This window comes from Halichoeres trimaculatus, unplaced genomic scaffold (genome assembly GCF_033239565.1).
Source record: "Halichoeres trimaculatus isolate MK-OKI-2021-1 unplaced genomic scaffold, fHalTri1.1 fHalTri1_scaffold_2, whole genome shotgun sequence".
NCBI lineage: Eukaryota > Metazoa > Chordata > Actinopteri > Labriformes > Labridae > Halichoeres > Halichoeres trimaculatus.
The window spans coordinates 14057240-14083047 of NW_027437180.1; the positions used below are offsets into that span (position 1 = coordinate 14057240).

The 25808-nt window shown below is 38.0% G+C and overlaps 3 protein-coding genes across 7 annotated transcripts in view; 2 read left to right on the forward strand and 1 right to left on the reverse strand.

Annotated features, from left to right (window-relative positions):
* micall1a (MICAL-like 1a) overlaps positions 1-2513 on the forward strand; it is a 53047-nt gene extending 50534 nt beyond the window's left edge. For 3 of the 4 annotated variants that reach the window (XM_074689905.1, XM_074689924.1, XM_074689913.1), the window contains exons 10-16: positions 15-149; positions 272-398; positions 562-652; positions 888-961; positions 1897-2011; positions 2095-2141; positions 2293-2513. In XM_074689905.1, coding sequence (XP_074546006.1) covers positions 15-149; positions 272-398; positions 562-652; positions 888-961; positions 1897-2011; positions 2095-2141; positions 2293-2429 — 726 coding nt within the window. In that variant the 3' untranslated portion in view covers positions 2430-2513. The remainder of the gene's footprint in view (positions 1-14; positions 150-271; positions 399-561; positions 653-887; positions 962-1896; positions 2012-2094; positions 2142-2292) is intronic. The other variant, XM_074689931.1, reaches the window with a different exon arrangement.
* A 1929-nt stretch (positions 2514-4442) lies between these two features.
* On the reverse strand, positions 4443-6867 carry cunh22orf23 (chromosome unknown C22orf23 homolog). Of its 2 annotated transcripts, none has more exons than XM_074689945.1 (7): positions 6784-6867; positions 6365-6465; positions 6172-6234; positions 5730-5903; positions 5470-5598; positions 5220-5320; positions 4443-4930 (listed from the first exon to the last, which is right to left on the reverse strand). In XM_074689945.1, the coding sequence occupies exons 2-7, from the start codon at positions 6456-6458 to the stop codon at positions 4874-4876; spliced, it is 618 nt and encodes a 205-aa protein (XP_074546046.1). In that variant the 5' UTR covers positions 6459-6465; positions 6784-6867; the 3' UTR covers positions 4443-4873. The 2 variants fall into 2 exon arrangements, with proteins under 2 accessions (XP_074546046.1, XP_074546055.1); XM_074689954.1 differs by having other exon boundaries at positions 6365-6517; positions 6784-6845.
* A 1888-nt stretch (positions 6868-8755) lies between these two features.
* klf1 (Kruppel like factor 1 (erythroid)) lies at positions 8756-11912 on the forward strand. Its single transcript, XM_074663034.1, has 3 exons — positions 8756-8938; positions 10384-11224; positions 11340-11912. The coding sequence occupies exons 1-3, from the start codon at positions 8864-8866 to the stop codon at positions 11513-11515; spliced, it is 1092 nt and encodes a 363-aa protein (XP_074519135.1). The 5' UTR covers positions 8756-8863; the 3' UTR covers positions 11516-11912.
* The last annotated feature ends 13896 nt before the right edge of the window (positions 11913-25808 follow it).

The following is a 25808-nucleotide window of genomic DNA, read 5'->3' on the forward strand; positions in this document are numbered from 1 at the left end:
CTTTTTCATCTCAGCGCATATGCAAGGAGAATCCGTTTAATAGGAAAGCTTCTCCTTCTCCCTCTAAGTCCAAAACCAAACCACCTAAAGGCCCCAGACCTGCCAGACCCCCTGCACCAGGCCACGGCTTCCCTCTGATTAAACGCAAGGTACAACTCTTTGGAAGAAACGCACTGAACCCAAAAGCTTCAAATGAATAAATAGACACTACATGAACTCAGATCTGTGTGTCAAGCCCAGAAGAACTTAAATGATCCCAACATCTGTCCAGGTTCAGTCAGACCAGTACATCCCAGTGGAGGACATCCACGGGGAGATGAGTCAGCTGGAGAAGCAGCTGGATGAACTGGAGCATAGAGGAGTGGAGCTGGAGAAGAAGCTGAGAGACAATCCTAATGGTAACACAACAGACTGTTTTAGAAACATATGGTGTCTGCTCTAAAGAGTAAAGAGTTCAAGAAAGTGTTGGAATATTATCTCAGAAACCTTTAGAGGTACAAGTGCAGTTAAAGCAGATGAATAATAGAAACAAGTGCATCCGTTTCTTTTGTATGTTTACAGATGAGGATGAGGAGAACCTGCTGGTGGACTGGTTCACTCTTATCCATGAGAAACACCTTTTGGTACGACGAGAAGCTGAACTGGTCTACACGTAAGTGTTTGAAAACTGAAAGGATCAGTGCCTGAGAGCAGATCTACTCTAAGTCAGGTCTACAGTTTTGCTCAGTGATGCAACAGAGTTACTGCGAATGACTACTCGGTTAGGGAGCTTTTTTAATTGCTTGCAATCATTTCTATTACAGTTCATTACTTAACATCAAGAATAATAAAAAAGATTTTAGTTTAGAGTTGAGTGTTTTGAGAGTGCTGTGTTGTTTTTTCTCCAGAGCAAAGCAGCAGAATCTAGAAGAGAGGCAAGCAGATGTGGAGTATGAGCTGAGGTGCCTCCTCAACAAACCAGGTGAGTTTGGGGCAATGTGAGTAGATTCAAGTCATATAAGGCTCTCCATAGATGTTTTTCTGCTGTTAAAACTTTTAGACCAAGCAGACATTAATTACGATTCATTTTTACATTCCAGTAATTTAATTTAGTTTGAAAATGTACCAAATGATCCATTTCTTTCTCAGATGGCTGATGGCTGTGCTTTTGTTAAAAAGGGAAAACATCATGTAATTCCTGCATTCCCTTGTTTGCTTGTTGAGCAAAAGCAGATCTCACTGGTTCACACTCCATTATGACTAGGGTGGCTAGTTTCATCTGTTGCTGTTAAAGCAGAGATTTGTAGTCTATGCTGTACCAGGTGGACAGCCTAACTACACCAACAATCAATGCATTCAGAGGGAATAACAAAACCAGAAGAAAAAAGCAATTACAAAGATAAATTAGTACGATTTTTTTTTTTTACTTTTTGCACAATATTGTTTTTATGTTTCAAAAAGGAAAAAAACCTACAAGCCTTTTGTTGACAAAGTTAGTAAAAACTGGGGAAAGTTTAACCTTGACACAAGATGGTTTTCTTAGTAAACAAAGAATGTAAGACTGGGCCCACAGATGGTTTGTAGCATATGAAACTGTCCAAAGATAAGGTAAAATCAAGACCTTAAAGATACTTAAAATAAGATATTATAGTAAAACCATGGTACAAGTAAAGGTGTTTTTGCTGATATTTAAAGAAAACTTCCTTAAAGATTGGATCCATTACTATAGTTCTTTTGTACACTGCCTGAACTTCTGTAAAAAAAAGGGTAACTATTCCTGATGGAAAGGTTGGTGAAATTAGTACATTTATGTTATACTGATGATTTTCTTTTACTTAAAGAATTATAACACTGTTCCACGCAACAAAAGCAATGAAAATTCAAGAAATAACAAACTATCATCCCTTCCTCCTAAAGATAAAGACTGGACAGAGGAGGACAAGAGTCGGGAGCAGGAGCTGATGGCTGAGCTGGTTACCATCATTGAACAACGAAACCAAATTGTCAACAACATGGACCAGGACAGACAGAGGTGACCAATAAATGATAGACAATCCTAACCCTGTGCTGTCACTGTCATTATACTTTGAATTACTAACAGTTACTCTGCCACAGGGAAGAAGAGGAGGATAAACTCATGGAGGCCATGCTAAAGAAAAAAGGTGAGATGAAGAGCAGTGCCACTGCAGCAGCTTTAACATGTTTGAAATGAAAGCAGTGCTTATGCAGAAAATATAAATGCTTCTCTCCAACTTAATTGTTTTCAGAATGTCAATCTTAAGCTTATTGTCTTTTTCTTTTTGTCCCTGTCAGACTTCCATAAGGAGCCTGAGGTGGAGCAGCAGAAGAAAAAAAGTGCAAAGTTCAAACCCATTAAAGTTCTCAAGAGGCTGAGCCATAAAGGAGAGCCAGGCAAAAGCCACAGCCCCCGCAAAGAAAAGTCCCCATAGAAAAGACCAGTACTCCTCCAAGAGGATGTGCTTTTAGTTTTAACAGAACTAGAGAGAATATAAAGGATGTGAGGTAAAAAAAATACATCAAGATGACCTCCTTCAGCTGTAATTAATGACTTAAAGAGTCCAGCCCTGCCTCACATCTAACTTCAAAGACTATTATCAGTCGCCTTTCTGTTTTTAAGAGATGTTTAACAAGTGGACTGCTTCATGAACTGACATGCTTGTTCACCAGCCTTTGACACAAGCTAAGTACACCAAGGTAAATGCACTGATATGTTGCTTTGCTGTACAAACTGCATCGCACCTCTGCCCTGTAGGCCTTTTATCAAAGTTCCCCGAAGGTGTGATCCATTATATACCTTTGGATAAAGTTCATCCCTGATATCTTTTAACTTTTTTTAATTTTAACATTGTTTTACCTGATTCTGACTGGCACTCCTTGAAAACCTGTCTCCTCATTGATTCCAAAGGTCAGTAGAGATATCTGACAAGGTTTCACTTCATGTTTTAAAACTATGGTACAGATGAAAAAGTTCTGCCTTCTGATGAACTCTGCTTTTTATTTCTCAACATTTACCCTTGAAACGGTTGCAAGAGTTAACGCCCCTGTTGCTGCTATATTAGGACGGTGGTTTGATTTGTTTTCTCTTTTTTTTTTTTTTTTGGTGGTAGCTTCACGAAGGAGTCATTTCTGTAAATGCATATCACCCTGGATGAAATACTACCCTGTGTGTGTCAGTGTGTGTGTGTGTGTGAGAGAGAGGAAGAGCTTATGTAAGTGTGTATGTGTGTCGGTGTGCACAGCAAAAACTAAAATCTGAATACGTTTTTGTCTCATTTATAGTAAAAATTGGTCTTATTAGATTCAATATGAGTCGCACTCACCTGACAAGTCCAAAATAATAGATATAAGATAGAAGAAAACAGAAATAATGCCTGAATTGCTTAAAGAGAGTAAAAAAATCTACTGCTGGGGTAAGAAAAAAAATCTTGATACCTTTGGTGAAATAAAAATTATGTCTTTATGCAAACAAATAAACAGGGACATTTTTCGTATCCCCTGACAATTTTTTTAAACTCCCTACAAGTAACTGAGGCACCATTTGTTCTTAATAAAAGATAAAGATAAAATATACTTTATTCATCCCCGAAGGGAAATTCATGTAGTTTGGGCTCATCTTCCGATTAAAGAATTATACACTTTAATGGCTGCAGGGAGGAACAATCTTCTATATCTCTCAGTCCTGCAGCGCACAGAGGTGTAATAACCTAATTAAAGATATGTTCCTGTGAGGGCTTTGAACCAGAATTTTTTTACAATGCGTTTGTTCAGTATTGAATGTTTTCAGTTTGGGATTTAATTTTATGCGTAATAAATCTACATTGGTTACATCATGATAACCAGAAGACCAAATTGTTCTGTCATTTATTACCAAACAACAGAACAGATCCCATGAAGCTTTTCATGATAGTAAATTAGTTCTACACATTTGAAGATTATTGGTCAAATTGACTATGCGTGATACTCCTTGATCGCCTCTTATGTGCTGTAGTGGCTAAATCTCTCGACTCTGCCCGGTGGCTGGTGTGAGCATGCCAGGGCAGAAGGGAATGACACAGGAAGTGAGTGCGTTTAGGTTACATATAACATCTAGTAAGACCATTTTTTCTTATTTATCCCAAAATCAGACACTAACACTTACTTAGATTTCAGTTTTTGCAGTTTATGTAAGAAAAAAAATCCAGAGACTCAAATCAGCTTGTGTAAAAACTGCGAGCTCTGGACGTATTCCTCCAAATCAAATGAGTAACTGTCAACTTTGGCAGTTTCAAGTTATAGAAGGTCAAACGTGTTTTTAAATTACACTAAAGATATACAGTATTCTAACAGCAGTAGCAAAACAACAGTTTCAGCTATTGGGAAAAACCTGAATATGCAATCATTAATTTATGTTTTACTCTGCCTTTCTCTGTTTCCATGTTTTGCCTTATTTTAGGTGGGTAGGAAACCATGTTACGATTGTCTGTAAAGTGCCATTTATTTAACTGCTTATGTTGAGCTTCATGTGTTTAAGATCCTGTAAATGTTAATATGTAAACTTGTTCTGTTCTCACGTCAACATTGTCTTTCTGTCCTCCATTTTAAATGGTTTATCTGATTCTTCTCTGTGCCTGCCCTCATGTGCAGCTGCAAACAAAGGCTTCTGTCGCGCCAATTTTTGTCCTAAAACAGTAGTAAGCTTCTAAAGAATACTGACACTGGAGGGCCGAGTAATAAATAACTTAATGCAATAAGTGAATGTGTTTTATTGTTATGCTTTTGTTAACAGTGATCACTCATGCATCTCACATTTCCAAGTATGTCCATGTCCATAGTCACTCATAGTGACGCTCGATCACTGTCTCTTTAAGGCCACAGTTTTCATTGTCCTCAGATGTCATTCATCCATCTTTGCACTTGGTTTCCTCTCCAACATCTCCAGTTCCCGAATTTTCTATTGTTGGACATAAAATGATAAAGAATTTAAATTGTCGTTTCATTTAAAATTTTACAGTTAATCACAAATACACACAAAAAACAAGCTAACAAAAATGACCCAACTATTGGTAGAGCAAAGGAGTAAGGAAGAACAAGCAAGTTAAGAAATATGGCCTTTTTATCAGTTGTGATGAGATCTTTAATATCCAGGGACACTCAAGTTTCAAACAAATATGTGTTTCTAGAAGCTTCTCAGATCCAAACACAAATGTATGAAACAGCTCTGTAAACCTATTTTTCCTTACCTGTGATATCTCACTGTTGATCAGGTTGATATACTGTTGCTCCTGGCCCAGAGAGGCCATATCTGCCAGAAACTGTCTCCTCTCCTCTATCTCATCCAGCACTGCAAAATACACAAGTTGTTTTCAATAAAAGCAACCCGCAACATTAAAGTGAGCACAATGAATTACGCCTTTCAGAAGAACAACTTCACTTAGGATATCCTCTTTCATGTGTTCGGTAACTCATCTGTTATGGTGCAGTCAGCCTCACCTTCCAGACACCTGTCCTTCTCCTCTGGCTCCTGACATGCAGAGACTTTTTGGGAAATTGCAGCTTTGGGTTCTTCTTGTCCTGTGGCCAAAATATTCTGAAGCCTCCTCTTCTCTTTCTCTAAGTCTCCTTGGGTGAAATAAAAAAAGAGGTATATGAATATGGCTCAAAGAAGAAACATGACAAATGGTCCTCTAGATTCTATGATGGCACTTTGATTTATTGGAGAGAAACACAGGCATGCCACATGAAAAACGCACTTGTAGGACCAGGACGGAACTTTTCTCTTGTATAGCTGTCTCCAGAGCGACAAGATTCAGCACTTCGTCTCTGAGGCATGCCTGGAAAGCCTTTCTGAGCAGGTCTACAGGGTTTAGCCTTGGGAGGGGAAGCTGATAATGTAGGATCAGAGGTCAGCTGGAGTGGTGTGCCATCTGTGAGGGAAAGCAACACAAAAACTTAAAGTCAAACTAACATTAAGTTGTGTTAAATGGTCCAAATGTGTGTTAAGGGATAAGTGCCCCAGCAACATGAAGATAAAGCTCACTGAATATTCACAGAGAAGGTCAGCTGGTTATTCCTAAGTAGAAGCAGGTACAAATGCAACTTGAATCTTTTACCTTATCACAAATATATCATCTGGATTATCAACCACATACATGAGCTGGATCGATAATTTCACGTCAAACTTGCCAAACTTACTCCGGAGGCCTTCATTGGTCTTCTTTCTCTGTAGGTTGTTGAGCTTTGATTCTTGCCTCATTACTGAGCACCAGGAGAGAAGGATAAACATTTTACTGTTCACACTACAAGAATGCAAACAGCTGTGTGTCTACCTACACATACAAGCTGCTCTATTACAATTTACACTGTAAAATCAACACAGCGAGCTCACATTTCAGCATATCCTGGGTCTCTCTGCTGTGCTGGGTGACTCTGGGGTTGCTCCACAGTCCCCCGCCAGTCCTGTTCTTTGCTGAGGCCTCCATCTGTAACCTTGGAGTCACGTGACAACCATCAGTCCCTACGGTTAAATTCTTCTTTGTGTCTGAAGTAAAGACCCATAATTATTTGACTACGATGGAGAAATCGTGTTTGAATGTCAAGGGAAATATTCAGATTAAAAGTTGAAAGGAAAACGTTCAACAAAATTATATTCAGAAATTCCCTCCTGATATAGCTACCAAACAACAGGCGAACTGTCTACAGGAAACCAAACTGCCTCAATGTTTAGTTGACAAGATTAAAATCGAGGGTCATGCTCAAATATTTTTTTTTTTTAAAGAAATGTTAAGTAAAAATGTGAAAACTCACGCAAAGTCTTCTTTCCTTGTGTAGTCCCTCGTAAAATGTAATTTTGGCCTTCGTTTATTCGAGGTCCACTTCCTGAAACAGCACTGTATGTCTGTTGCTATAGCAACACCGTTGTCCGTCATTTAGCGTAACAAGACCTTTATCACACGTGTTACGGATTTTTTAAAAAAAGATACCGTCAAAAGCCGAGGACAAAATTTCTAACACTTTGTGCCTGAGAGTGCCTGGAACATAAAAAACAACTTTGTTTTCAGCAAGAGCCGAACACAGTTACAACAAATGACCACTAGAGGGAGACAAAGATAATGTAGTACCTTCAGTGAGTACACATCCCACATGATAGAAACATGCACAAATATTATATAGAACCAATTTTACGCAGTAAACTTTATAAGTTTTATGAGCTCTGAATTCAACCAAGTGTTAATGTGTTCCTCATGCGAGTCTATGGATGTCACCTGGCATTAAATAAAACAAACACCTTTACTGTCTATCCACATCCTCCTGTCAGTGATCATTCCTTAAACCGAGGCCAAAAAAAAAAAAATACAAAAGAAAATAATAAGCTATTTGATCAATACAAACCAATGCAAGTATTAAAAAATAAATAAATGAATATAAGTCACAGATAAAGATAAACTTCTTGTGTGTATGAAAGATTTGTTAGGCTCTATGTGAAGCCCTTAGATCTGCATTTCCTTATGTTTTTAAAAAGTTCAACTTTACATTTAGGGGCTTTTATTTTTTCAGTTTAAAACGGAAATATTACAGACATATTTTCCTTCCGTGCTTCCTGTTTTGTATTCACACACACATACACACACATGGACAAGACCAATGTTACTCCAAGACCCCCTGAGAAAGACTTTTCTGCCAAAGGCAAAATTTGTATCTCTTGATAAGTTTGAATAATACGCACAAGTTTTAATCTTAAAGTTTTTTGAGTGTGAAAATGGTTTTAAAAAAAGATAACCACAGCTTTCGGTCTTCTGTGGCTATGTCTCCGAGGGAGAGAGAGAGAGAGTGTTTATCAGTGGTGGGCAAGTCATCAAGGATCAGCAGCAGTCAGAAGTTCATTATCTGTATGAAGACAGCAGTCTGTCTCTTACACACGTCAACAGATAAACAGAAGCCAGAGTATAATCACCTTCAACACAGGTTTTCTCAGAACTCAAAGCTGCAGGCCTTTACCAGGACAGAGGCTGACATGTAAAGTCAAATGTTTGGTGTGTGGCTGACTAGAACTATTCCCATTAAAATAAAAGAGATGAGATTTGAACTGCAGACTTCATAAAACAATCAAACAAAACCTCTCAATCCTTGTTATTTACCAAAATTTAGTTTTTGTAAATGTTAAGTATCCATAAGAAGCTTAGTGATTAAAAAAAATCTTTGACATGTCTTTCTGCTGGTTTATTGTATCTTTTTCTAAATGACACTCAACACATTTGCTCCTGTGGTGTGTTGGATGAGCTGACGAGTGATGAATGACAAACATAGGAGCCTCCTCTGCTGTACAGGGTTAGGATTTTTTTTCCAGTTTTATGCATAACAAAGTGGTTAGATCAGTCAACTTAATTTACAGAGACATTATTCTTAACATTTTAAATACTTTAAATGTATATTGTGTAGTTATTTATTCAAATATCCTGGTTTATTTTGTTATTTTACCACCTGTCGAAAATGTTTATTATGATTTATACCTTATAGTTGTAAGAGTATTTTAGTTATCGTAATTGAATTATTTCCAAGAGAAAAAAAAGGGGGACAGCTACGTAACCCATGCTTACGCTCCACCTCCCAACGGTCAAAACCTACATGAGAAAGAGAGATTTGAAGTAAGACCTGCAGCTGACAAAGATAGACAAGAGAGGGAAGGGGGAGATAGGGGATGAGACAGGAGGGGAATGGAGGAAAAGAGACAGTTTTAAAAACCTGCTTCTGTGGCCTTTTGGTGAAAGGTGGCCTTGTTAACTGGGTTATGACTTTCTGCAAGCGGGCTGTCTGGTGATAAAGTTTGAAAAAAGAAATTTTAGTTTTGTAACATCTAAGGTGAATCCACATAATTTCAAACTCCTTGATGGCTGTTACACAGACGGTGCTCCCTTCCTTCAGCTCCTTCTCCAGCCTTGCTCATTCCAGAGACAACATGCAAGTAAGTATTTGGTTGAAATCCCATTTTCCTCCAAAGTGTTCTTTGTATCATTTACATCATTGTACACAAGACTGGGTACTTTATTACTTATCTCATATGACTAATAATTAAACATTCAAACCTTACCTGCTACAACCATGAGTCTCACGCATGTCCTGGGTTTTTAAGAGTTGAAGACGTAAACACATCTGTGAAAGTAGAGATCCTCCAAAGTAAAGCTCCTGGCAGAAAGTCCTGCTCATGAATATTATTTAACCACACAGCAAACTTATATAATTTAGAGTGTCTGTTGTAATGTTTGTAAAATACCATGCTCTTATTAGTTCAAGGTCTCAGGAGCTTTTCCACTTGTGCTTGTGGCACTTGAGTTATTCAAAAAGATAGTTTAGATATCCCTCAGACAGGACGTTAAAACTAAATTTAATGGAAGGTTTTTTGAGGACACACTTGAAACTGTTTTGGAAATGTTGCTCTTGCTTCCGTGGACATTACCTCAGAGTTGTGTCAGCTAAAGATGATAGATCAGAAACTGAAGACGGTCGGTAGAGACAAAGTAGATGCTTTTCATTTATCAAAAAGTATTAAATATTGCTTTAAAGTACAGTTAGGATGTTAACAACAGGATTGACAGTCCTTCTTGTAGTTATGTTTTAAGCTTAACTGAATCTAAAATGAAGCTTTATCAGTCGGACATTCATACACAATGAAGGTTTCCTTTCAATTTTGTCTTTTTTAGCACAAAACTCCTGGTATAACAGCGTTTCTGGAGATGGTTTGATAATGCTGACCAGTAAAGCTCTATGAGAACCATATCTTCATTCAAGTTTGAGGATGAAGTTTTGAAATGTCCGGGCTGAGAAAGCATGTTGAAATATGAAGCTTAACATATGTTTTATCCCAAATGAACATTTTAAACTGAGTTTTCACTTCTTATACTAAGTTAGTTGCTTTTGTTATTCCATGGTATAGACTCATTTGGACTCATGTTTTCTAAATAAATACAGTATAACTAAGCAGAGATACTCTTTTTGTTTTTTCAATATTTTCATATTCTTTAAAATTAATTTGAATAAATTAGCTTCTTTTTTTTATAAGAAAGTACTCCAAACTTAAACTCAAATAATACTTTGCCAGAGCAATTTTGACTTGTATTGGAGCTTAACCAGTCTCCATGCATTGACTGCAGTAATGAAGCCATGTACCCTGTTATCCATTATTTCTTTGTGACACCACCTCTCAGTGGTTGGTTTGAATGATGTAAATCATTATAGACAATAACAGATATTATTATTATTATTATTATTATTATTATTATTATTATTATTATTATTATTAATAATAATAATAATAATAATAATAATAATAATAATAATAATAATAATAATAATATTAATAATAATTTATTTATTTATTTATTTATTTATTTATTTTGTATCATCACGTAGGTGTGGCAGTCTGAGGATGGCTCTCTTCCTGTGGATTCTCAGAGTAACAAACTGTTACCGCTCAGCTCAGAGCAGCTGCAGGTTTCTCAAAGAGCGACAGAGGAGCTCTTGGATAGTGACAGCCAAGTATCCTGGGATATTGAGCTCCTGCTGTCTGACTGGAGCAGCCCATCATCTGACGTCAATCCTTCTATGGACACTAATGAGCAGCAGCTCCTGCAGTTAAATCCAAACAAAGCGTACCAGGAGGCAGCTTTGTTCAAAGACCCTCAAGGACAGGACCACTGTGGTGGCCTCATGGCAGAGCTCCTCTTCCCTCCTGAAACACCGGTGGTGGTACATTCTGAGCTCTACCAGCATGGTTATCATGAAGACCAGACAGGTCTCACTTCATTCCCCAGTGTTCCCAGTGTAGATCAGTTTGGCCTCTCCCAGGGCAGCAACATGGAGAGGCACAGCAGAGAAAATCACAGTAAAGTCTCCTCATGTGACTTTACCCCTTACTACCCCACAGCCTCCATGGTTAGCTTCCACAGCAGTAGGTTCATACCACCACAAGCTGTGACCTCTGACCCCCGACACTACAGCTACATGCCTCACTTTAACCCCAACGGCAACCTTTACTGTGACTATACCCACTGTCAGGTCACCACTCATCTGCCCCTTCACCAGCAGCCCCTGCTGATCAGCCCACAGCTGCCCCCTGGTGGCACTGAGGGGAAGCGTAGCCGAAGGCCTGCTAGTAAAAAGAGGCCTGCCGTCCACAGCTGTGAATACCCGGGCTGCAGTAAGACGTACACCAAGAGCTCACACCTCAAGGCTCACCTCCGTACACACACAGGTAAACCCCACTAAACAGAGAATTAACATCATCATGATGATAATAATAACCATAATGCATTTTCACAGTTTCTCTTTCTAATAATTAACAAATAGCTTTGGTGTTCCCTCTTCAGGTGAAAAGCCTTACCAGTGTTCCTGGGAAGGCTGCAGCTGGAAATTTGCCCGCTCAGATGAGCTGACGCGCCACTACCGCAAGCACACAGGCCAAAAACCGTACCAGTGCCTGCTGTGCCAGAGGGCCTTCTCCCGCTCTGACCACCTGGCTCTGCACATGAAGAGACACACATGATGCTGACAAACACAGACATATGCACATACATGTGTTCATAACACTGCTTTTTACTCAGAAGAATTACAGCTAGAAGATTGTGATAACTGACATACTCTGATTGTGTGTCATATGGGACCTTGCAATCTCAGAGATCTCCTAAAAATGTCTCCAGCATTGTCTGGCTGGTTAGTAACACACACAGACCTAAGCACAGCAGGCTTAAATATTCATCTCTTCTGCTCAAAGTGGGAGAGCTTTATGAGGGTTACATCCTCAAGGTGACAACATTTGAATTCTTTTGGAAGTAAGGACCACACTGACAAACGCTGTACACACTGTGTGCGTGTGGGCAGAAAACTTAAACACTGACAAAAGACCGCTTTCAAATGTGTGTCATATGTGAAGTTTTAAAACACAGTAGAGTAATAATGTATTCTGTATGATCATATGGTACGTTTAACATATCATGACTCATTAGAAACATTAATGTTTAGATGATCTGATATCTGTTGTATGAGAAGTTTTAAGATTGTTTATCATAATATAAACAACTTTAACTTTATTTGTGATTGTTTGGGCTTTTTTAATTTATAGAACACAGATTTTTTTGATTCTCATCAAGCAGAATTCAAAACTGTAAATAATCCTAAACTTTCACACTTCTTTATTAGCAATGAGTAGCATATTTATTTGCTTTTTTATTGATAGAATGTAATTCTTTTTTTTTTTTTTGTCATAATAAGAGCGCTTCAAAGTCTAAGTTGTTTTCAATGTCATGATTTTAATAAAGACCTTTAACGCTGTAAAAACTGAATACGATGCACTATCATGTTAAGGAGTTAAAAATCAATAGTCAAACTAGACTTAAGACTTTACTCTATATGAGCCAGTCAGTAGCCTGTAACAGCAGCTGAGATCTTTACACCTGATTTGTTTTATAAAACCTGAAACCATCTAGCTATTTTAGATCACAGACAAAGGATGAAGTTCCTGCAAGTAACTTTGAACTAGCTAAAAATCAGCATTGATATGTGTATTTAAAGACAAAGTTCAAGGTGAATTACACATTACACAGTGAGAATGAAGCAATCAACGAGTTTATGAAAAATATTAGAAAATATCGCACTGTGCATGTCCAGGACATGATCATGATAGAAATGAGATCTATCGAGTTCTCCACAACAGCTTAAAGGAGCTGTGAGGACTATCTGGTTAAGTTAGTGTTTTTCTGATATTAAGACTCATTTTCCCATGAGCACTAGCACCTAATGCTGTGAGAATGTGACGTTTGCCAAGGTGTACATTTGTTTTGAAGCAAATGAATGGAGAGTAGGTCTTTTTATTAACACTTTTCTTTGTTCAAGACAACTTTTATCAGGATAAAGAGCAATGAGGTAGTGTGCTTATGTGTTTTTACCTTGGTTGGCTACTGTTTTAAAACCTGACTGCAATCAAACTTTGTTAACTGAGTTTATAGTGTAGTGTAGTATCCAGAAGGTGAGCAGACTATCTGTTTAATGCTCCTCACAGTCTGGTGCTCTGAGATGTGTCTGTAACGTGTAGCATTAGTGAATCCTGGTTTTGTTCTACCAATGTTCATCGACCAACTCTAACCTCATCAAACAGAGCTAACATAACCTCACTCTTCATTTTATTGATAGACTCTCAGGTTTGAACAGACCACTGCAGAATAACTGCTGACTGTGGGTTGGAATCAACATTATCATTAACAGTTTAACTGATGTTTTAGCCCGTGCTCTGTCAATCTCCTGTTAAGCTCTCTTCAGCCCTGACCTCCTTTTTATTTTTGACAATCCATCCATCCATCTCGATCACTAAAAAAGTCTTCCCAGGGACTTAAAGGAAAGTGAGGAAGGTTCGTAAAGAGTGTAATGTCATTCTTTAGGCTTTAGGGGGCGGTCGTTGGTCAAAGTATCAGGCCTCATGCCCGTAGGCCGTCTCAGCCGGCTGTTGGCTGCTTTGTCTACTGTGTTTCTAATCTGGGTGTGGGTGAGGTCAGGACAAGAATCTGCTTATGCAACTGAGAACCCACTGATTCATCCTGATTATGTCAGATGATGGAGGCGGTCATCACATTATGGAGCTCTCGGCGCTACACACACACACACACACACACACACACACACACACACACACACACACACACACACACACACACACACACACACACACACACACACACACACACACACACACACACTCACCATGAAGACTAATGTAGAGTGAAAGACAGAGAGCTCATTAAGGGACATGTTTCAAACACAGGGACTCAATTTTCATGGTTTGCATGTAAAGAAAGGAGCGGAGCATCACTGAGAGATTAGTTTGAACGATGTTTAAGATTTCCCCCATTTCACCTCAGAAGAGCTGCTCATTGGGCCCAAGAAAAGTTGTCCCATAACAATTATTTTATATGGATGAAGTGTGAATTTCATAAGTTTTCTTGTGTCTAAAGTGAGTCCCTTTTTTATCAGCATGCAAAGCACACACACTACAGTGCCCCTTTAAGAATTTCTCCAGGGTTTTTCTGGGAAAAAAGGGTCACAGCAGGTATAAAAGGGTCCATTCATTCCCACTGAGATGGATTTATGAACACTCTGGTCTAGAGATTATGTCTAACTTTTCATCATACCAGTGTGGCCGTGGTTGAACTGACCGCCACACACTCACTTCAGCTGCCCTACGTCACATAAACACATCAAATTTCCTCTGCTGACACTATTAATAATAAAGTGAGACTGTAATCACACAAGACAAGACATCACACATCAGCTGTTTCATCCACAAAACTTTCATGAAGCTTCAACAGCGGTGTCTCTTTTTTTAACCTCGGTGTTCAAAGGTAAACGATTCAGGGGTGATATGAGGACAGGATCTCTGTCCTCCAGTGCCCGAAACAGAACAAACAAACTTTTTTAGCAAACTCCTTTCTAGTTCCACTTTCTAGTTCCTCCTTCCCTGTTTACATAATACTTTACCTCCACAGAGAGTACATTTCAGCCCTTACGCAATTATAGTTCTATTCAAAACAAGCACTGAGGCATGAACCAGACATTAAATATATGAGCATTAAATATACATGAGTGTCCTTTCTGTCTGCGAGCAGAGGAACAGGGCTCTGGAAACAGATCAAGGTAACAAAGGCAGATGGAGTGTGAGTATTTATAACCTGAATGAGGCTTTAAATGTTGTCACAACAATGCATGGACAGTTCTAACTGCAATGTTTAGTGTTAATTCACTTACTAAGAGCAAGTCACAGATTCTGTGTAGACTTACAGGTTTCATGCACAGAACCGTTTAGCTGTGAGGTTTAATGGAAAGAGCATTTTTAGACCTTTTTGCTACCTACTACCTTCTTGCATGTAGTTTTAGAGCATTTTTGACTTAAGTGCCTTAAGCTGTGGAGATTAAATGCTACATGCTTTGATTGTTTTGTGCTTTATCTGTGCAACCAATAGACTGTATACAGAGGGGACAGCGTGGCTCTGCCATTTACCATTGTCTGGGTTCAAAGCCAAAATACCCCTGTCACAAGCGCAGCTATTGTAGCAGTTGTGCAGCCAGAGTAGAGACGATGAGGGATTCTGGGAGAATCTGAGTGGAGCTGGGTGACAAAAATAGCAATTTTTTTTTCAGAGAGTCTTTTCACTGCTTGACTCTAACTCCTGACATATTTTAAATTCCCCCCAAAAATACACAAAAACAGCAGCTGTCAATCATTGTTAAACATGACATAAAACCTCGTTTTAACCTCTTACAATTAATGAAAACAAAACTTTTCATAAAAAAAAGAGGACTTGAATACAATTGGACGTAAGAAACATTTCTACGAGGTGTATCAATTTTTTTAAGTTTGACCACAGCCCATCTGGACTGACCAGAGAGATGGATTTTTTTTACCTATACAGCAGCCAGCCACCAGGGGGAGCAGTTTTTGTGGCGACCTCTACGTTTGAGCCGAGCAAAGATGGCTTCAATTTTTTTACAGTCTATGGTGTAACCACAGCCAAAGAGCTGCTATACTGTATAACACTGTATACAAAGCATTGGCAATATGGACCCATTCTGATTGTATCTTTATTTGATGGTTTTACAAGAGAGGGTACACATAAATGACACCTCCCCCTGCACCCACAAATGGAGTTATCATTTATACCGAGGAAGAAGTCAAAACCTTACTTCATACAGATCACCATGGTGTCACATTATTAAAATCAGCAGAGATTTTAGCACCACTCAAAGTGAGTGTATACCTGGAGTGTTTTTTACAAAGAAAACCATAAGTTGAAGCAACTTCTGTCAAAACTTTGATGATGCCCAACACATGGTGAGAACCCATCACTATCTCCCTTTTTTGATGACCCAGGATCCTGGGTCAACTGTATCCTGATGTATCCCCACAGCTGCCCAGTATGATGACGGTCTGCTTGACAGCAACGCCTGGACACACACTAAAACATGAAAAAAGACCAAACTGTGTGCACTGGAACTGGAGTGCTCAGGGTCTGTGGCTTATTTAGGCTGCTTGAGAGGCAAGGGTGAAACAAAAATGGGAAGGGCACCTTCTGTCAAACAGCTGACACTCACAGTTCAGAGTAGATCAAAACATGTTGGCACCTTAATTGGCATCAAGAAGTGGGTCTCTAGTCTTCCTCCATAATACCTGAACATTTGTGATAGTCTGTGGAATATTAGTGAGGTTAAAGGGAAGCACAAAATCAGTGATGCATAATTAACATAGAGACTTTAGCTCCCTGAATGAAGCTCACATCTAATTCATTTTACTTTTGTTTTCAAATCAAATAGTTTAATATGAATCCAGTCAAATATTCAGGATACACTCATTAGAAAACTGCTTTTTGGAGCCTTTTTGGAATCTTAACTCATAAATATCAAATGACAACCTAATGTGCAAACACTGGTGCTTTGTAAAAATCAAGAAAGCCATCTGGCTTAATGAAATGCCTCATTGTTTGAACAGGAATAACCAATTTCAAACTGAATTTACAACAAATACTTGTTTTTTAGAAGTTGCAATCATGTAAAAATGTGTGTTTTTGGTGATGCATGAATTATTATTTATTTTTATGCTTTTAAAACATTCTCTCAAAATTGAACTTTATGTGTTGTACTTAATATTTAATGAGCAATTTAGCCCCCTTATACATGTCTGCACATTTCTGGGGGAAAAAGTGAATATAAATAAATAAATAAATAAATAAATAATATATATATATATATATATATATATATATATATATATATATATATATATATATATATATATATATATATATATATATATATATATATATATATATATATATATATATATATATATATATATATATATAAAATAAAGAAAAAAATCTGATCAAAGAATCAAAGACCATTGCAATTTGAAGAAAATGACTTCACCATATGCGAGAGAGCTCAAAATATCATTTTATAACAGAGCTGGTGCATGATGGTGGATTAACTGTTACTGAAGCATCAAAATACTATTAACCTAGGGTTGCAACAGTAACACCTGACACCGGGTGGATGTCTCATCAGTTTGTTAAACACTGCATGTTATCAAGAGAATGACTCCATGAAAAGGCATCCAGACATCACGTTTTAATATTCAATCCACCAAAGAAGCACCATGAGGGCACTTTGTTTTTATTGGCTGGAAGGGCATCAAGTGGGCACTTTGTTGGATTTAATCCTTTGGAGGGGTATCCAGAGGGCGCTTTATTTACTATTGGTTTGGTAAAAGGGCACCCTGAGAATACCTGCCGACATCTTATCTACTTTTTTTTTTTTTTTTTACATTTTCTCAACTGAAAGGGACACAACAAGAAAAAGTTTGTGTTTCCCACCGAAAGGGCACCAGAGTTACAACACCAGGTGTGCATAAAATACACATTTCAAACTATAGAAATGATCATCCGTGTGGCTGTGCCAGGGATGTGTGAATGGGATTGGTTATTACTGATGGATCTATAGCAGTCTCTGCCATCACTGTATAAATACGGCGATGATCTGATGTAAGAAGGATCTGACTCAAGAATACAGAGGGTGCAATATAAAGTCAATACAGTAACTTAAAAACCAACATGGGTATGTTCATTGTATGCTTTATGCAGGTCGTGTTAAAAGCTGCCCCCATGTTATTGTTAAATCTATGCAGCTCCCTTAAACACTAAATTGTTCCTCCATCTCACAGACACAGTGACAAGCAGCAGAGTTTTTACTCAACCCAACCACAGTCACTGAAGGAAGCAGGGACGTCTTAGACACAGACACAGGACCACTTGGGTACAACAGACAAACATCAGTCCCGCACACAGGCACACAGAAACCCACACTCAGACAGCAATCACGACACTGTATGCTGTGGCATTAATATTCAAGAAACTCTGGGCCCTTCAGCGAGCATCCATAAATGGATTTTCTTTTATCTAGCCACTTCAGGACAGCATAGGTACCAACCTGAGAGCTGAGATTTGCATGTACCTACTTTGTGTTTTGTGGGAGTCAATCCATGGACAGCCAATAGCAACCCTCCATATGGTAGGAGAGGTAAGGATTACTTAATAAACATTTGTCTGTATAACTTTCTGTTCTGACTCAAAGTCTCTTGTCATCAAACTGAAAGAGCAGAAACTTTGTGTGGATGATTGTTTGCTATTATACAACCTCACATAATTACAATCTTGGCTTTCTGTCCCAAAGCAGGATGAGGATTAGAATGGTGAAAGCTGCTGCAGCACCGAGGCTGCTGAGTGTGAGTCCAAGTGGATCGAGTGATGTAAAAAGAGAAAGAGGGGGAGAGGAGGGGTGAGGAGAATTTCCCCTCAGATGAACTTGTGTGAACACATCGGGTCATACGAGGACACTGTCTGTTCTCTGCTCCAGCAGTCAGGTACTTCAGTTACGTTCATTTTCCAGAATCTGATGAACTCCACCTTTCAAACCTGTTTTTGCACAACAACCCTGGACCTTAACCATAAAGGTAGTGCAATGATTTACTTTTACAGTTGGGAAGATCATTAAAACTCTGCTACATCAGCCTATTTTATTGTCTAAGTGGTCTGTTTCTGCTTAAAGTGATTTAAAGTCTGTTTAAAACTACTCCTGAGCTACAGTGACACAAAACAAGTGTTTCACTGGCTGAAAACTACACCTTGTGGAGTTTAGTTGTGACACTGGGATCCTTTCATCATCACAACAATGAAGTACAAATTACTAACAACGTTAATCATACCCTGGTCTTATTATGCCAAATCCTGGTCTTTACTCTCAAATAGCCATCAAAGTAAAAATTTAATCATTGTCCTTTTCAGCGTTAATTAACTTCATTCCAGAAGTATGATATAAACATAATTAATCAGTAAATTTATCAATCTTATCCTTGTGGAAAACCAGTTTATTTGCCTTTAAAACTGAGCAACATTTATAAGAAGAGTGCATTCATGTGATGAGCAGCAGAGCTCTGTATGAAAATTTGCCAAATCTTCTTTGCCAATGCCAAATGTCTTATTTCACTGTTGCAACTGACTCATATTGGGTTTTTTTTCTCCAAAGTTATTTTTCAGGATTCCTATGCTTTCAGGAAGAAGAGGACAGTGAGCAGGAAACAGGATGAAAGTGAGGAAACACCACAGGTTGGATTTGACCCTTGGTCTCCTGCTTTAGAGCTCTGCTGTGTCACAAATCAGATACTTCTGTTAGTGCCACTGTTGAGTTCTGTACTTCCTAATTTCACTTCGGTACATTATTGTGTTCAAGCCGGCAGTCTGGATAAACCCCATTGCACTCTGGTTTCCCAGCTGGAACATTCAAACCAGTCAAAACATTGAGCGGGACACTTCTCACAATCAGCAGTCGCCATATTGGTTTCATAGATGAAGGAGCAGGAACAGATCAAACAATGGAGGACAGTTGCAATTTATGAATGGCAGAGGAACACTTGTGAAAGGTTGAGAAATGTGATTGTCCTTTCCAACAAGTGTGAATCAACAGTGTTTGATTTGAGGCAATGAGACTAAGTTAAAATTTGTGCACTGCTCTAGTAAGTACACAGTGCACTGCATGCAGGGTTACTTCATGTGAGTGTACAAATGGAAGTATCCAATTTGAGAAACAGCATCTGTTTCTCTACGTCTTTGTCAGTTCGCCTCCTACTGCCATGGTCTCGTGTATTCCAGTGGTCTTCCTTGTGTTTAACCAAGTAAGTGCTGTTGTACTCCTGTGTTTTTTTTTTTTTTTTTTAAACACATTTTATGTTAGTCTTAGGTCCTCCTCTTAAATCATTGACCCTCAAGTTGTGACAAGTTCCTAACATTTCCTGTATGGTTTATCCTGCTCTTTTAAATTAAGTCCAAAATGCCCAAAATTCAATCTGGAATATTATTTTTGTTTTTCTTTTTTGGGAAAAAAGTTTAACTGCCATTCTTTTCACCTTATCAGCTGTGAGCCATAAAACAAACAACAAATTGGCTTTATTAAAAATTCATAAAATCAATTAATTATAAAAACAATAAAGAATTTTTTATTATTTTTATTATTATTATTATTATTATTATTATTATTATTATTATTATTATTATTATTATTATTATTATTATTATTATCATTGCGTTTTTTTTCTCTTCAGTTCTCCTTAGCTGATACATTTCTTGTCACTGAACTACTCAAAATGTATTTAATGTAAAGTCACAAATATTAGCATACAAAATAATAACAAAACAATATTTGAATTACTGTCTTTAAAATGTATTGAGGGAACCAGAGCAGGATTATAGACCTCTATTGCTAAGAGAAAAAACAATTAGACATTTTTCCTCTCTGTGCACCTTGGAAGTTGCTGATGTTGTGCCAGAATCCTTTGCCCTACAGTGGCCGGTGGGTGTCAGACGATTGGCAAAAGCTACAACATGAATGCAACGGAAGTACGGCCACAATGGAAGTTAAAAGAGGCTACTTATCCAAAAGGACACAGAAAAGTTGAAGAAGTAAGTTAATGAATAACTTAATCTATGATAAATATAACTTAGTAGGGGTGTCACCTTGTGATATCCTTCTTATATTTCTTTGTTTACTTTAGCATTAGAGTTATATTTATCATGGCTTAACTTACAAAAGAAAACAATCATTAACTTACTTTTACAACTTTTCTGTGTCCTTTAGGAAAACTGTCCTCTAACTTCCATTGTGGCTGTACTTCCATAGTGTTGCTGCGTTAACATTCGTGCTGTTGCTTTTGCACATCTGCTGACACCTATCGGCCACCATACTTTGCTTCAAATATATGAATTTCCCTGACTTTCTCCTCAGGGATAGATAAAGCATATTCTATTCTATTCTATTCTATTCTATTCTATTCTATTCTATTCTATTCTATTCTATTCTGTAGCTTCAGGTGCACTTACATGTTTATGACACTCTGCTAACTAACAGCACATTTTAATGAGGCTATGTTCAATAACAAGACATCACTTTGTATAAAACCTTAATTATAGATAGACCCAAAGAGGAATTCCCTTCAATAATCTGCATTGTTTTTAAGTCTGAGTTAAAGAAAATGACACACTTGATTCACAGGTTATAGAATACTTTGAGCACTACTTTGTGAAACAAAATAAACTTACATCAATCTTTTTTTTTTCTCTTTACTGATGCTGATTTCTAAGTTTGCTGTTCTGCAAAATGCACAGATTGATCTGCTTGGGTCACAGTGGTAATGTTGTTATGAAATTGTTCAAAAGCAAAAGAGTTTAGATAAACATGGAGTGATAAGCCTTCAGCTTGTTGAAGAATAAGAAGCAGTGAGATTGATACAGACACAAAGAGGTCTAGTGTGAAGTGTTTCCATGTGCAGGGAGGAAGTTTCACTGTCCAGCAGATCGCTCAGGAACAATGTGCCTTTTTCTCTGCTTTCACCCCGGTTGAACTTCCAGCACCAAGCAGTCCTGAAATGCTCCCTCACTCGGTTCGTATTATGTAACCGCTCTCTTTTCTGTTCACACTATCAAGTGGCATTCAAATGACTCACATGTACAGGTGTCTCTACATTCCTCGTATGACCTCCAGGGTTATGTAATTTATACATTAACTCACAGGCGTAGTGACACATCAAGTGGTTTTATTTCACCTGACTTGTTTAGGCTAACAGTCTCAGAAACGGAAAAAAATGGGAATATAAGACAAGTGACCTTAAACAACCTCACCTGAGTTCTTTGACAGCAGCACCAGGCATGCTTTTAATGCAGTGTTGTTATGGAAAAACATGTATATATAACCACATTTTAATCAGTGTTTGTTAAGAAGCAGTAAAACAATTGTTCATAGACACATCATGTGTATTCGGTGAAAAGGTTTACCTCTTGTTATGGGTGCTCACCTGCACAGGGCAAATAAGGACAACATTAGCCACCCTGACGGCTGTGCACACAGGCTTTTGTAAAGTACATGACCTCATGAAACACTGTGATGTAAAAAGAGTGATAAGAGGGGAACCTGTAAATATGACCCATTAAATAAGCAACAAACTATGCAGTGTAAACACTATGAGAAATATATTTCATTCACAAAGCATATATTAAAATGTCTACTTGTTTTTTTCTTTTTGAATACCTTTGTTTCAAAATTCATTACATAATTAATAAAGTTTACCTAAGGTGAAGATTATATCACTCTAGAGTGGTGAACGATTTCCTACGGCCGGGTTTAACCGGTGGTGTACTCGGGCTGTTTGAGGTGCAGGGGTGGAAAAAGAGGCACGTATCACATGCACAGTGCACAATAAACAACAACAAAGATCTGCCTCCAGCAACATTTTACTTTGAAAGTTGCTTAGTTTTCTTTTTCTCAGAGTCTAGTTCTGTCAAAAACTAGAGTGGGCTGGTAAAAACTTAAATAAGAAACCTGAGCAGGAAGGCTGAAGACTACAGAACTGGAATAGTTTTATGAACGCCTGACATCCAGAGAAAAGAGTTAATTTTAATGAGGTACAATAGGAAGTCCCCCAGGAAGTTGTAAGCATTTAATGCATGTCTATGCATTCTGGTGAGAATTTCAGGTTACAGTTAAAAAACAAATAATCTTATTACACCATTGAAAAACCAACTGTAGGAGAAACTCTGGCAAGATTACATCCTTAATTTTCCTCACATGTTCATTTTGAAATTAATAGTTTTATGTAACACGTTAAAATAAATAACAGATTAAGTTCTGCTGATTAATTTTACAACAAACCAACAGCATGAACAAGTTTCTCGAGCATCAAATCTAACCATAAACCTTGCATCACAACAAAATGTGTCTTATCAGGTCAAATGATCAGTAAGGGCAGCCTATCATGTCTTCACAACAAAGGTTGTTGTTCTATATCTAATACACTGAAAAAAAAACAACACAACTCAGAAAGTGCATTATTATATTCTAAATGCTAAAAAAAAACACAAAGGGCACTTAGTTGACATTTCATCTACAAGAAAAACAACTGAAGGTCACAGTATTCACATTCTCTAAAGGTCATCATTGATATGAATGATTTTATCATGATTTGAAGGCATCCAGGATAGACCATCACTTAAAGTAACTGAAGCAAAACAACAAGGTAGACAGCTGCAAGGAGAGATGTAAGAAGTAGGGATTCATCTTTTAAAAAAAATGTCATCCTGTTGGCCCAGTAGAAAAAGGATCATTTTCATTGGTTGAGTTATTGCTCCTGAAACAGTTGGATGGTAAGCATCTTTACCTTGTATTACCAAACATGTCAGATTTTCTGCATTGTTTTAAAGAGCTCTATCTCATCAACATGATGAATAGTTTCCATAAAAACCTGTTTTTTTTTTTTGTTTTTTGTTTTTTAAGTATTCCATCCCCTTGAGGATTGTCATACCTCTATGGACAGCTGAAGTTGTATTGTGGCCCTAGAAAAATGTCTCGAGTTTTTTTTAACTCATTCTCTACATTGAAAGAATTCATATTATTGCCCAATTGATCAGATGCGATATGGAAAAAAAAACATTCTATAAACAAATGATAGGCCTATAGTAATATTTTTCTCCTGGATTTTGTTAAAGGGGTAATAAACATCTCAGTTTAAGAAAAAAAAAGAAGAATTTTCTGGCCATTTTTTTGTTGGGTCGGGCTTTACAGGGTTAATAAGTAGGCTTTGCTACATGTAATTTTGTTCTCTGTGTTTATCTTTTGTGTTTTCTGTTGTCAGAAAAAAATGATAGTCTTTGGTCTGGCTGAGCTTACTTTTTGACCTCAGCTTGACAGTAAGTGTCAGACTGTTTTCCATTTAACTGTATACATCTCCTGTTGGTTGCTAGGTGCCACCCTGGTGGCTATGGCTGCCTTTTGCAGCAGCTCTCTCTTCTTTGTCCGTTTCTTGTAAAAAAATTTTGTCTCTTTTTCGTAATTTTTGTATTTGGAGTGGATCATTACTTTTTACGACTAATTTATTGGTCATCGACCCCAAACTTTTTGTGGCTTCAGTTATATTTTTATTACTTTTTCTCCTGTGTTTGTCTGGAGATCCTACATGTAACCATGGCTACATTGTTTACACGTGAAATCAGCTGTTAGTAGCCTGTAGCATTTCAATGCTAACTGGTGTAAGGCCTGATGTCTTCCCACAAGGTGAGGAGGAGGTGAGGAGGATGTGCTGGTTCTCAGGTGTGAGCTAAGAAGTGACGACATCGACCTGTCCTTCCATCCATCGTTAATGGGAACGTATGTCCAATAAGATGGACAAGCTAGCCATGCTAACCCAGCAACAGAGGGAATACCAGAGAGCAGAGTAGCTACATGCTATTCGCAGACATGGCTAACGGAGCTAACATCAGACACCAATGCCACATTAGAGGCTGTGGAGGTGGAGGCCGGCTGAACTGGAGAATGATGGACAAGCTGTCATCATCCATTTTCTTATGGACCTTTTTGCACTTTCTGTAGTCCTACACTTTCTTATTTTTGTTTTCTTGATTGCTGCTGTGACTTCAATTTTGTTTTACTTGTTACAATGACAACAAAGTTCTATTCTATTCTATTCTATTCTATTCTATTCTATTCTATTCTATTCTATTCTGTTCTATCCTTATTGCTGTAGATAGGGGGGAAAACAAGAGTGCGCTGAACTCATCTATTTACGGTACTGTCCCCACAAGTGTGAAAAGCTTCCCTGGGGTTGGAAGTTATTAAGCCCTTCAAACTCACCCCTTTGGACTACTTGGTGTTTTCATTTTTGTTCAGTGGTTGGCTGCCATAGGCCGATTATCTAACTGGTGCACCACGTGTCATTTTTAACTGCCAAAGAAAGGCTAACGTTGTCTGTTTATAAAAGGAAAAGAATCGTACTATCATTTTTTATAGCAATCACTTAGTGGACCTATTTTCAGCCGTTACGGGAATTTAAGTTTGTGTTTTGAGGAAAACGTGTATCCTACCAACAGAGTGGACGCCTGCCACTGACAGTCAAGTTACCGTAATAACTTGGTGAGAGGTCTTTTTACGAGGTCCTCGTGCAGTTGATCTTTGTGCGTCCACGCGCTCGGCTCTGCTGGATAATTCCTAGTAAGAGGAAGTGTGACGAGGTGGGAGAGTGGGTTGGGTTGAAAGGGGGTCACCCGGGGTGAGGAACCAACCCCGACTGAACCAATGAGCAGGTCCAGACACAACAGAGAGATGCGGAGTTACTGAGGAGCGGAAACATGCACTCATCTGGTTGAGCAGCTCGTCATCCTTTCTTTATCTAAGAGCAGAATAATCAGAAGTCTTAGCAACTGATCGCACTGTAAGTAATATTTTTCTTTCAGTTTGAGGAGATTCTTAATTTTATTATCAGGCTATATTTAGTTTTTGTGTGTTGTCAGGAAGAGAGGGTAGTTCGGAGGAAAGTCAGAGTTCATGTATGCAACCCTTTATCGAACTTAACTGCATGTGCATACACAGAAGTGTTAGTGTCCCATCATCCATCTGATAAGACCAGAAAGTATATTGCTTTCTAACTTACAGGTTTGGCTACATTCATTTGGTGTTATATGTGATTTATTTATTATAGATAACCCTGGCACAAAGCAAAAATAATAGTCAAGGGGTGGTCTAATAGCAGTCTTTCAAAACTACTCCAATAATACACTAAATAACACATTTTCCTCATTGTATCAGAGATACTGATTGTAGTCAGTTTTCTCTGTTGTTGTAACCAAATGTAGTTCCCATTATTACTGAAACAGATTTTATTTTTTCATTACACTTCACTCCTCTAAGGTCTATTCTTAATGTTC

Coding starts and splice junctions, on each gene's coding strand:
- cunh22orf23 (XM_074689945.1), bottom strand. CDS start 6,458: ATGGAGGCCTCAGCAAAGAACAGGACTGGCGGGGGACTGTGGAGCAAC. Junction 5,904..6,171: donor GACCAATGAAGGCCTCCGGA/GTAAGTTTGGCA, acceptor TTTCCCTCACAG/ATGGCACACCACTCCAGCTG. Junction 5,599..5,729: donor GTTCCGTCCTGGTCCTACAA/GTGCGTTTTTCA, acceptor ATTTCACCCAAG/GAGACTTAGAGAAAGAGAAG.
- klf1 (XM_074663034.1), top strand. CDS start 8,864: ATGGCTGTTACACAGACGGTGCTCCCTTCCTTCAGCTCCTTCTCCAGC. Junction 8,939..10,383: donor ATTCCAGAGACAACATGCAA/GTAAGTATTTGG, acceptor ATCATCACGTAG/GTGTGGCAGTCTGAGGATGG. Junction 11,225..11,339: donor TCACCTCCGTACACACACAG/GTAAACCCCACT, acceptor TTCCCTCTTCAG/GTGAAAAGCCTTACCAGTGT.